We start from the raw sequence: 12,382 nt of genomic DNA, 5'->3' as shown, positions 1-12,382 counted from the left end.
TAATTCTCATTGTTGACACAAAAAAATACATGTTCGTTGAACACTGGCGTACGCAGAGGCGTGGCCGATGGTGTTACGGCCTCTACCGAAATTTTGAGAACATCAGAATTTTCAAATAAAAATCCGTTAAGAACTTTAAAAAATCAAAATTTGTAAATGCGAAACCTCTTTTAAAGTGAGTCCCGATTACCATTTTTGTCATTGAATACAATTTTAATAGACTGAAAAGCTCCAAAAATACGAAATATTTTATTATGCATCCTACTCTCCAAAACGAAGCAATGTGCTATCCACATTTACTATTCCGGTCCCTCCCGAAAAAAAACCTGCGTACGCCAGAGTATTGAACATTTTTTCACTTTTAAATCATACTTACCCTCATATTTTACTTTCAAGAACTCGTGTTTATTTTCAAGGCATCACTTTGAAAGACGCGTGTGTTTGGAATGCTATGCTTTTCTCCATGCTGCATGGAAATAATAATTCAAATTATTATTATTAGTAGTAGTAGTAGTAGTAGTAGAAGTTGTAATAGTAATAGTATTGTCCTAGATCTTTCACTGTGATAAATTGGCCATTTAAATTTTTTTCCACAGCATTTTTCATAATATTTCACAAGCTCAAGGGGGGGGTTTAAACCCCGTAACCCCCCCTTGCGTACGCCACTGATTTTAGAAATGTTCTTGCGTCAAATACCAGTCTTTTGAAACACCTTAAAAATTGCTCGTCACTTCTCTTCAATAGTATCTGATACTTTTTCAGAACTTGAACCACAACCTACCTTTTGGTTTTGAATTACCTTGTTCAACAATGTACGTTCATCAAAAAGGTCATCGATATTTACGGCATCTTTTACAATTGCATTAATAACTTGTGCACTCCTTTGTAAATCAGAAGAGGTATAATCGATCCTTATAATCGATCGATCCTTGCCGGTCATAAATTTTGGTCGTGAATATTCTATACCGCTAGCTATTTTCATGTTCATATTCTCAAAATCTCGGACATTTTGCAATCCCGGACAGCACTAAAAAATCAGGACTGTCCGGGATGATCCCGGACGTATAGTAAGCCTACCCAACACCTCTCACTCGTTTATTTCGTCATTTTTAACATTTGTACTTACCTATTCTGCATTGCGAAAGATTCTTCAAGGTGCTATTTTGCTCTTTTCACGAAAAAAAGTTCAATTTTTGACAAAGAGTAATTATTAAACCATTGACGTTAGCTCCAAAAACCATTTACGTTAGCCCCAAAAACCATCCACGGGTAGCTCCACAAACCATTGACGTTAGCCCCAAAAACCATCCACGGGTACCCCCAAAAACCATTGACGTTAGCCCCAAAAATTCACGATAGCCCCACGAAACATCACGGGGACGAGGTATGCCTACGATGTTAGTTTAGGTTCCATTAGCACTCCTTTCGTTCAATTTAGCATATACGGACAACATCGGTTTTTCTCGATGAAAGAAAATACCAACAAGAACTTCTAAATGCTACAGAAACTCATTTCGGTAAGTAGTTTCTTGTGTAAAAATGAAATCCGTTGGGACGCTATCAAAGTTTTACCTACTTTTGTACAAAAACTTAAATATAAAACTGTTTATAAGAAATCAGAATCTTGGAACAAATTTAGACTTTATTCCCGATCGGGCTGAATGTACAGCCCACGGCAGCAAATTGTCCATCACTGTTTACATTATTTGTTATTCCGCATACTGTATTGTTTAAAGGAATTGAATTCTGTTCATCCGAACTAAGTGTTGGCCTCTACTTATTCAGTTTTTATTTCAATTCCTTATCACTGTGTGGAAAACAATGTGAATGAAAGTGGTGATAGACAATTCGCCTACTGTTTCTTTTGCCGTTGGGTGTACAGTACAGTACGTTGTCAAGCGAGAGGCCTCACCTTTCAAACCTGGGCAATGCATTGTCATTTTGCTCGCTTATCTAGTTTATCGGTTATCTCCATGCAATCTGAAAAAAGTGACAGTGCCAATTGTGTAACCCCCTTTCGCTTCGTTACCATGTTACGACATAATTGTCAGCTAGCTGTACACAGTTAAAGCAATGTTCTTGCCATTCCCATATGTATGCCAGTTTATTCTCCATATTTGCACAACATTTGTAAAGCCTCAGTGGTAGAGTGGTCAGCGTCTTGGATTAGAAATCTGGATAAGGCATAAACGTCTCATTGTGTTGTGTCCTTGTTAGTTTTCATTCTCACCGTCGCGATCAAAGATATACGGTGAACACGACGTTGAAAGAAAATGTTTCCGCTTCGTGTAATGATTTTTTAAAAGCTTACTTTTGCAAGAGAAACAAATTTGTGGTTTTAAAGACGCGGAAAGTGTTAATTTGTGTATATCGTGAAAAGTAGGTTGGCCAAATGACCATGCTTCTAAGTTATCGCCAGAGATTTTCGTAGTACAGGGTTTTATTCAGAATTTTCCACCTGTGGGTGTAAATTTAGAGGCAAAATTAGCATAAATGAATCATTTGTGAAAAATTTTAGTGGGACTGGGAAAATTTGGGGATGCGATGGGTGTGTGTGGGTAAACTTGCATTCGATGCACCAGATAGGTGAATATTAAGCACAAGTTTTTCTTTATTTTTTTTACATTTCATTCCGTTCATCCTTTTCATTTGACTTTTGTTATTCTGTTGCAACTTGCAACACTAATTAACGATTGTCAAAATAATTATGATCACTTTGCTTTATTCCTAATTTGAGACCAACCGGTGGGGGGGGAGGTTCGACTCTCACCCCACCCACCAATTATTGATTAGTTTATTTTACTTCGCGTTTTGTGCCTCTTGGCTAATTTGCGAAGATGGGGATGAGTGATGAAATTAAAATTACTGAATGGACATTCACAAACAACCAAGCCCGAGCGGGATTAGAACCCGGGACCCTTGGGGTCGCAGCGCGATATGCTAACCACTCGGCCACAGGGTCCGGCGACGATAGACTGAGAACGAAATCAAGAGAAAATAAATGTACCCCGATATCGTATGGTATTTTTATCCAGGTGGTCCTAATATCCGTCATCGGGATAATCAGATATTCGGATTATCAGTATCTTTTGAAACGGATATCGGATAAATTGAAATCCGGATTTCATGGGCATACCGTGCTACATGCTGCAATTATGTTCATTAAATAAACAATTGCGTTTATAATTGTTCGTTGATCCTGAGATCCCAACATATATATTAATTTACTTTCAATTATCCCTTTAAAGCAGGCAATTAAAAAGCCCTCCGAAACTCTCCTTTCCCTAAATCAAAAACCAACACCGCCGAGCCTGATTGGCACACCTGTGTGTAGACATGTTTGCCTAATCTTTCATAGGCTACCTTAAAATAGTTTCTTTTCCTGCAAGGTGTGAATAAATACGTAGTATTTTCTCATTAGCGTCAGCATAACCGTTATCTTCGCCTGGAAGGAAGGAATGTATGAATGCATGTAGTGTGTCTGAAATTGTGGAGAAAGGTCAGCAACGCCGTGCAGTGTTGCAAACCTTCCTATTTGCTAGCCTACTATGTATCTTACCACTGTTTCAGCATTACGTAGTTTGCTTACCTCGGCGTTTATAAATTTATTTCTCGCTGTGTGAGCTTCTAATTTAACCAGAAATTGCGTTTAATGCTGACATGTTTCCGCTAGCAAACTCGCAGTAGGCAGCTCAAATCAATGACCTTTCAAGTATCTTACACGTCAGGGGGTTGCCAGGTAACTATAAATTTACGGAACACGGATAAGTTTCACGCTTCTAAGAATTTTAATTTACGCGTTTGATAAGCAGAATAGTTGAGATATTTCGGATCTACTAAGTCCATTTCAGTGGCGTGCCTAGGATTTTCGTATACTTTATTGAGTAGTCCAACTCCCCTTTGGGCACGCCGCTGGTCCATTCGGCAACCGCCGGCACACGTGGCGGAGTGTTTAGCACTTCGCGCGGGGTCCCGGGTTCGAATCCCTGCCTGAGCATGGATGTTTGTGAGTGTCCATGATATCATCACTCATCTCCATCTTCGCAATTAGCGAAAAGTGGGTATTAAAGGCAAGTAAAATAAAGCAAATCAATCAATCATTCGGCAACCAGTGTAAACAAGGTCAACAAATGCCCTTATCAATTGTTTGTGTACGACATGAACCTCCAAAGTGATTGAATTCATCACTTCCATTACTTTTTTTTAGGTACAAGGCTCGTACCCATTAACTTTTTCGGGACGCCAAAAAACATTTGAAAAGAGGTATAGACAGTGGCCGGCCAATGCCCCTCAAGAAATAAGAAAAAAATAGATAAATAGATAGATGCACGGACGTCCGGAGGAAAATGAAACCAAGGTTGCTCTGGCATAAAAAATTAACAAGAAATCTTCATTAACGCGGCAGTAAATGACGACTGTCTAAAGCTATCTACAAACCGTCAATGAAGAAAAACCCAGACAGTCACCGTTGGAGAGTGGCCAGTGTAACACACTATTAAGTCAAAGGTCGAACACTGGGTAGGACATAGGAGTTTCGTTTTGTTTTTGTCCAATCACATATCACTAGATCATCATTCATCCTCAAAGGTGCGATTAATCCAAGAGGTATAAAAGCAACGTTAACCGAAATGGACAAGAAATAAAATACGGGTCATCTGTTTCCCGCCAGAGAAGGTCGTTAGTCGTGAATCCGCCACTGTCCACATACATTTGCTTGGTTCATTTGAAGCCAGTGGGATTAGCAGCCGCCTCCGCAATGTTCTCTTTGTGCTCTTGAAATTTTTAATAATCCCAGAAATTCAATAGATAGAACTATTTACGAGACAGGTGTGAGTCAACAATAACAATTCAAACTACCCAGGCGACAACTAATTTTATTTATTTATTTACCGTTCGTGAACTTAGAATATGTATCCACAGATTTCGCACTATTGTACGAGTCAACGGGCACCATAAGTAACTTCCACGACTCAGTGTTCTTTATTATTAATTTTTAATGTGTGGTCGAATGGGTTTCCGGTAGAATATAAGACAATGTCTGCGTTAATAAGCAAGGATGCACTGGTTCAGCAAGAGGGGCCAAGGGCAGTTGCGCAGGAACGTTTTTCATTTGGGGGGGGGTACAAAATTCACCCTCATATATACGTGTGTATATATATATATATATATATATATATATATATATATACACACACACACACACACATTACTTCAAACCAAGTGTCACAATAATAATAATAATAATTATTATTATTATATTTAATTAAATTAAAATATTAATTAAATATGTAAATTAATTAATATTTATTGAATAACAAAAAAGGAGTTGGATCCAATTAATGTAAAGTAAAGTTCCTGATTAATATTTTATGGATAATATTAGCAGTGTACATAAATCTTTGGAACCCTTCAAAGCCATATGCGCCGAATTCCTTGCCTTCCAATAAGTTCAGCGGAAATAGCCATCGATTATATAACAAATGCTAAACAATATTTTGATTATTTACTTTTACTACTTGGTAAGTCTTTCGGGGAGGGGGATCAGGACGCCCCCCTTAAATACGTCCTTGATATCTAGGTATAATGTGAAGCCATGGGAAATATTATATTTTAAAACAGCATACACGAATGTCCTGTTATTTAATGCATATTTTGCATAAATATTTTTTCTTTGTTTTTCTTAGAATTAAAAAAATAATAAAACCAGATAAAAATTCTGAAACATATGAAGCTCTGGACCTCGTTCTGGGTTTATTTGAATTTAACGGAACGGAAAATCAGGAGTTTGAAATGTGAAAATTGCGAACAAAGATACATCTATTCATTTTAATGCAGGTTGAGATTAAAGGGGGTGAGGAGGATCTTGAGCCACCCCAACCAGGAATAATCATCTCCCACCCACTGGATATAGAAACCACATTATTGAATATATCATATTTATAGAGTTTCTCTTCAGTTCAGTTCATTCTAATTTTAAAGTCCCGTAGCTAAAAATAAAAATATCTTTAAACAATTTATGGCAGATATGTACCACATCCAGTGCCTTTTAGAAGCCATGTATTCGTTATTTTCTCAGACATCTATAGGGCGTTGTATTAAGAAAGAAGAAAACTCTAGTTGAGATGATTCCCGATCAACTCGTAAGAAGTCTAAATTTGAAATATTTGTGAAACATTTGACAAAGCATTTATTTCTTACATAATTAGCTGTACCTAATGACACTCTTCAAGCACTTTATCATTACATATACACAACCGAAATCCTTCAGATCTCAGAGGAAACAAGGAAAGCCAAACGCTTAAAAGTTTTTTTCTTTTCAATCGTTGGTGGACAATATGAAGAGCCGGGCAAGGTTTCTTTTCGTATGTAATGGTATTAAATGCAGTTGCATGCGTGTGTTTTTGGGTGACATGTCAATTTCTCGTTTAGTGAAAAGGTAAACTTTAATGTAAGCAAAAGCATGTGCGCGTCACAGTTAAAGATTTTCGCATCTACAAAGAAAATCCAAAACACATTCCCACCTCACCGGCCTCCGTGGCGAAGGAGTTAGCATAGCGCGCTATGATGTCAGAGATCCCAGGTTCGAATCCCGGCCTGGGCATGGGTGTTATTTGTGAGTGTACATCAATTTAATCATATCATCAATCATCCTCATCTTCGCGATTAGCCAAAAGTGGCAGAAATGCAAAGTAAAATAAACCAAATAAATCAATCAACCATCACTCAAAGACCTTGTGAATCCATCCAATACAAAATATACCAATAGAACCTGTAGCGAAGCTTATTTATGTCGTGCATTCATCTGACTAATGTAATTTTCTTACAGTTTAACTTTAGGGTTTAACTTAAAATGGCGTTGTGTTTGTGTTGCATTCGATATCACAATTAGATTATAAGCAATTAATGTCCAATTATAAGTATACCCTAATACCCAGGTAAAAATAAGTCCCCCCCTGATAAAGTCGCAAATTGCATCCTGTTTAAATGTCTAGGAAAAATTTAATTTCACCTAGGAATTATATCGCGATGCGATGAGTCGAGAATTGTCACAGCCTCATCTCGTCTCCTGTGTGGTGAGGTCCTTTTCGTTCTTGTTTGTGCTTATTTTTGTTTCGGTTTCCACTCTGAAGTTATTAAAACTTATTCTAGATTCACTTCATGCTCAAATAGGCTAATCGGGACTCTATTTTCAAAAAAATATCTTAAAATATAGGTTTAAGCATAGTTTTCCGGCACCATCTTGCAAAGTTATGAAAAATATGGGTGAGGTACAGGAGTTCATTGTATCCCCCAAGTTGGTCTGTCGTGTCTCGTCTCGTTCGTGTAAATATTTCGTTTCGGAAAATTACATTTTAAACGTTCAAAAGAAAATGGAGTCAGTCATATACAGTTCTGATGAAGATGTGTATATTATCTTCGAATCGATGCGACCACTTCTTTAGAAAAGTGTAACCCCCCCTCACGCAAAGGAGCATTCGTCTGCAGCGTGATTTTCTGAGAGCAAATATGGTTCCATCGTTCCACACACATTTTAAACCATTTTCATCTCCTTAAGGAGGTTACCAAGAACACAGGTCAATGAACTAACTAGCAGCAAACACAATGTAGTAGAATAAGAATTGAATTTCTGTGGTGAGAAAGATAATGCTCATAAGTTATAAACAATATACACTTTTTTATTGGGTGAATTGAAAATAGGTTCTTTTAACAGTAGCACCTTCCGTCTGCTGTCAAATTACCAAAGGGGGATACAGAAGGTAACAGTTGGGCTGAAAAGTTCATAGGCTGACTCATAGATGGCGTTACTAGAATTAAATCCATGTGATTTTTACTTAGTACTAACATTCAAAAGATACGTGTATAAATTTCACAGCTGCCGGATAATTAGTTCGTGAGATATAGCATTGCGAGTGAAGCAGCTTTTGTTATTGTGAAAAAATGGATAAAAAAGAATTTCGTGTGTTAATAAAGCATTGCTTTTTGGTGAAAAAAAATACTGTTGAAGCCAAGGCTTGGCTTGATGAACATTATTCGGACTCTGCACCAGGAAAATCAACCGTTGAGAAGTGGTTTGCTAAATTTAAACGAGGCGAAATGAGCATCGAAGACGATGCACGCAGTGGACGCCCCAAAGAGGCTGTTACCGACGAAAACATCAAAAAAGTCCACAAAATAATTTTAAATGATCGTAAAGTGAAGTTGATCGAGATAGCTGAGACTTTAAAAATATCAAAGGAACGTGTTGGACATATTGTGTATGAATATTTGAACATGCGAAAGCTGTGTGCAAAATGGGTGCCGCGCGTGCTCACAATCGATCAAAAGCAACAACGTTTTGATGATTCGGAGCAATGTTTAGCTATATTCAACCGTAATAAACACGAATTTTTCCGTCGATATATTACAATGGATGAAACATGGCTCCATAACTACACTCCAGAGTCCAATCGACAGTCAGCCGAGTGGACTGCACGTGATGAACCGAATCCAAATCGTGGAAAGACGCAACAGTCGGCTGGCAAGGTTATGGCATCAGTATTCTGGGATGCGCATGGTATTATATTCATCGATTACCTCAAAAAGGGCCAGACCATCAACAGCGATTATTACATAGCGTTGTTGGAGCGTTTAAAGGATGAAATCACGAAAAAACGGCCCCATTTGAAGAAGAAACAAGTGCTGTTTTCATCAAGACAATGCACCGTGTCACAAATCAATGAAAACGATGGCAAAATTATATGAATTAGACTACGAATTGCTTCCCCATCCACCATATTCTCCAGATCTGGCCCCCAGTAACTTTTTCCTGTTTGCAGACCTTAAAAGAATGCTCGCTGGAAAGAAATTTAGCACTGATGAAGAGGTAATCGCCGAAACTGAGGCCTATTTTGAGGCTAAAGAGAAATCGTACTATAAAAATGGCATCGAAAAATTGTATGACCGCTATAATCGTTGTATCGCCCTCAAAGGCAACTATATTGAATAATAAAATCGAATTTTGTCAAAAAATATTTTTTACTATGTTAGCCTACGAACTTTTCAGCCCAACTGATACAACTCGATTTACGGATTTACGGGAGTACAGTAAAAAATTTGGGGGGTTACAATGTACCCCTGTACCCCCCGTCCCTGCGCCACTGGCCAAGGGTAACTTGAATCCGAAAGGCTGAATTAATTTACTTACAAATAGCCAACGATGGGAAAAAACAACATCCATACCTACACGCACTTTTTCCTATATTCAAATAAGAGTTAATGTACATTTCCTACATATGCACACCTGCCAAGTGTTACACTTTATTCTCGATTCTTAGCTATAGTGTGAAAGGTTAGTTAATTTTTCTTTTAAACACTTCAAATGAGCCCTAAAACTAAGTAAGATGTGGGGCCCAGGGGACAATTATTCTCTTACTCCAGGAGCTAGAACTGCATCTTCTGTCGTACAATACATGAGTTAAGTGTCACCGTTATTTTACGTTATTTTGTGAAGTTCATTTTACTTTTGCATTGGAATTTTCTGTCGAATCAGTTCTTCTTTTCCAGTTTGATATAATTCTGTAACGATCTACAGTCCTCGAAGTGTAATTTTTTTAGCTGAGAGTAGAGGAGAAGGTCTAAATATGGGCGAAGGTTTAAATATGGGTTTTGGAGTTATCAGCGCTCCCGGGTGCTGCAGCCTGGCAGAGGCTATGGTAACTGGTTATCTGTCAAGGACAAAGGTTGCGGCGCCAATTTGCAAGAGAAAGTGGTGGTTAGTTTCGGCCTTGGACGCTGTTATAGAATTGTGACCTCCGAAAACTTTTTGCAGGTATGTTTTAACTCAGCGTTTTCTCAATTCTCATCTGCTTTGTATAGGTTATGATATTAGCGGTACATAAAACAAATGTGGACTTTTATAATGCCATGATTTGTTTGTGAAATATGTACCACAGAGAGCGAAAATAAATTGAAGAAGAAAAATAGCGTGATGGTCTAAATATGGGCTATGACATGAGGTCTAATGCTGAGATCGCATTTTCAACAAATATTTGGATGTTTTACTTAATTTCGATTTTTCCCATTCCGCGTGATTTTCAAAACAACAGATTATTCATAAATATGAATTTTATAATGTTTTAGCGATAAATGACTGTTTTTTTAAATTTTAATTGCTTTTTGTGATATTGCTACTAGTAGCCCATATTTAGACCACAATTTTGAAATACATCATTTTACCATTTTTTGGAAATTACTTTTTTCTTTTAAAAAAAGTTGAGACCTTCTATACTTTAGCATGCTATTACATTTAAGTATATATTTCATAGATATGCATTTTAAAGGCAGTTGCTTGATATGTTAATTTTTTCCCTCCGAAAATGACAACATAAGAAGGGGGGCCCATATTTAGACATTTTCCTCTATGCTTGATCGAGATTGGGGGTAGGAGAGAGAATAGCTATTTGGATCAATATGGAGATATTGCAGTATAGGTGGGGGATGCTTATGCAAATTATCCTAGCTGGGGGAATGCTTTATGAAAATATTCTTAAATAGGGGGAGGGTATAGCAACAACCTCTCTGCGTCCCAGTAATGATCTATTAAAAAAAATACCTTGTTTAATATAGAAGTCTAAAAATATATGTTTAGTGGTATATCGAAAATTGCATTTAACATTATGATAAATAATATAGAGGTCCCTTAACATTAAACTTCAGTTAAAAAAAAATACAACAATCTTTTTGGGCTTAAGTCCTTCCGCTCGTCATTTCATTGAGTGACGCATTTTCAATTAACACATTCCCATCGGCGCTCAATTACCTTTCTCTCAAGACCTGTGAGTCCAAGAGAATTTTTCTCTAGATTGCAACGGACCTTGGATCAACACCGACAATCTAGAGGTCCAGTTCAACATCCAAAACCTGAACCAGCGCAGCCACGGGTACTAAAGCCCCACCCACCTCGAAGTCCAAAGAGGAGTGTTTACTATCCATTGAACAATTCCCCAAAACATTATTTTTTTAAAAATATCTGTATATGTACACACATTTAATCTATCTGTCTTTTTAACAAATATGAAGCGAAAAATACAAAATATCATGCGCTACATATTTGACCACATGAAGCCCCCTTATCTCCAAGAAAGAATCCTGTGTGCGCCACTGCATTGAAAAGCCACCACACTGATACATTAGTCGATAATGAAAACTGAACGCTGGGGATTTGGGGCAAAAGCTAATTTCTTTTACGCCCCTATTCATATTATTAGGTGACAAATACTTCAACTATCCAACCTTACGTTGGTGGAGGGGGGAGGGAGTAGCTACTTTTTTGCACATATTCCATGGTATATACATTATAGTACTCTCAACAATTTTTCACTGAGGGGCTCCCGATATTTTATTTGATGGGCGACCGCATAAAACTACGCTACGCCACTGTTTGAAGCTCTTAAAAATAACGGTACTTACCGTAAATAACGCTCTCGTCCAAAATGTTGATCCTCTTCTTGATGTACTTTGAAAGTACAAACATCACAACGGCTCTGAGATAGTAATTGACATCTATGAACGCATAGAGAACTGCAATTGCAGCTATGAGGTACGACCAGTCCATGATTCGATCTTCCGTGTGATTTCACTAGACCACTACTCTCGGACTCTGGCTTTACCGTCGCTGAATGTCGACTGACCTTGATCGAAATCACCTGAAGACAACTCAAACATCTCTCCTGCAAGTGTTTCCAACCCGGGACTGGTTTTTTAGCTGCGTAAGGGAATATTAATGGACACACTCGATTACATCCGCCATTAGATAACAATGTAACGAGAGAGGTATTGTTATTGCGGGGTTCACGAGTAAGGTCCTTAATTAAGGAGAGGCTGTTGAACTGTGAAACGTTTCATTGTTCTGAGGCATTCGTGTATGTTGCTGCTGCTCAGTGGCATGCCCAAGAGGAATGGCGTGCCCAGGATTTTCTGCTTCCTGCCTTTGAAGGGATTGTTTTTTAGAAGTACTGGGCCAATGGGAGGTTATGACCTCCCACCAATGGGCACGCCACTGCCCAAGTGGTTCATTAAGCGGGTTTGGATCATCTGTACTTTATTTTAAAAAAAAGTGTTGCCGCCTTGTATTGAATGGGTCCCGAGTTCGATACTCGATAGAAGCACATATTGGTTCGATTCCCACTTTAAACTGTAGGTTTAGTCCCGATCAACCTGTCTGTGCATAAAGTGAACTTAAACTTCAAATCTCTTTTAAATAAGTCAGTTTAAGTCCACTTTATGCACAGATAGGCTGGTCGGGACTGGGCCTACTGTTTAAAGTGGATGTGAACCATTAATGTCGAAGGGTATTGAACCTAGAACCCCTCAATTACAATGCAACGACGTTACCATTTTACCA

The 12,382-nt window shown here is 38.0% G+C and overlaps 1 protein-coding gene across 1 annotated transcript in view; it reads right to left on the bottom strand.

The window, feature by feature from the left end:
- Positions 1 to 11,674, bottom strand: part of LOC145985974 (protein THEM6-like) — a 38,473-nt gene extending 26,799 nt beyond the window's left edge. The window contains exon 1 of the mRNA XM_083120128.1: positions 11,449 to 11,674. Coding sequence (XP_082976254.1) covers positions 11,449 to 11,593 — 145 coding nt within the window. The 5' untranslated portion in view covers positions 11,594 to 11,674. The remainder of the gene's footprint in view (positions 1 to 11,448) is intronic.
- Positions 11,675 to 12,382: the final 708 nt, after the last annotated feature.

Source organism: Lepisma saccharinum, chromosome 3, assembly GCF_977018435.1.
Source record: "Lepisma saccharinum chromosome 3, izLepSacc3.1, whole genome shotgun sequence".
Lineage (NCBI taxonomy): Eukaryota > Metazoa > Arthropoda > Insecta > Zygentoma > Lepismatidae > Lepisma > Lepisma saccharinum.
The sequence above is the reverse complement of the archived record's forward strand: the minus strand, read 5'-3'. Positions and strand labels throughout refer to the sequence as shown.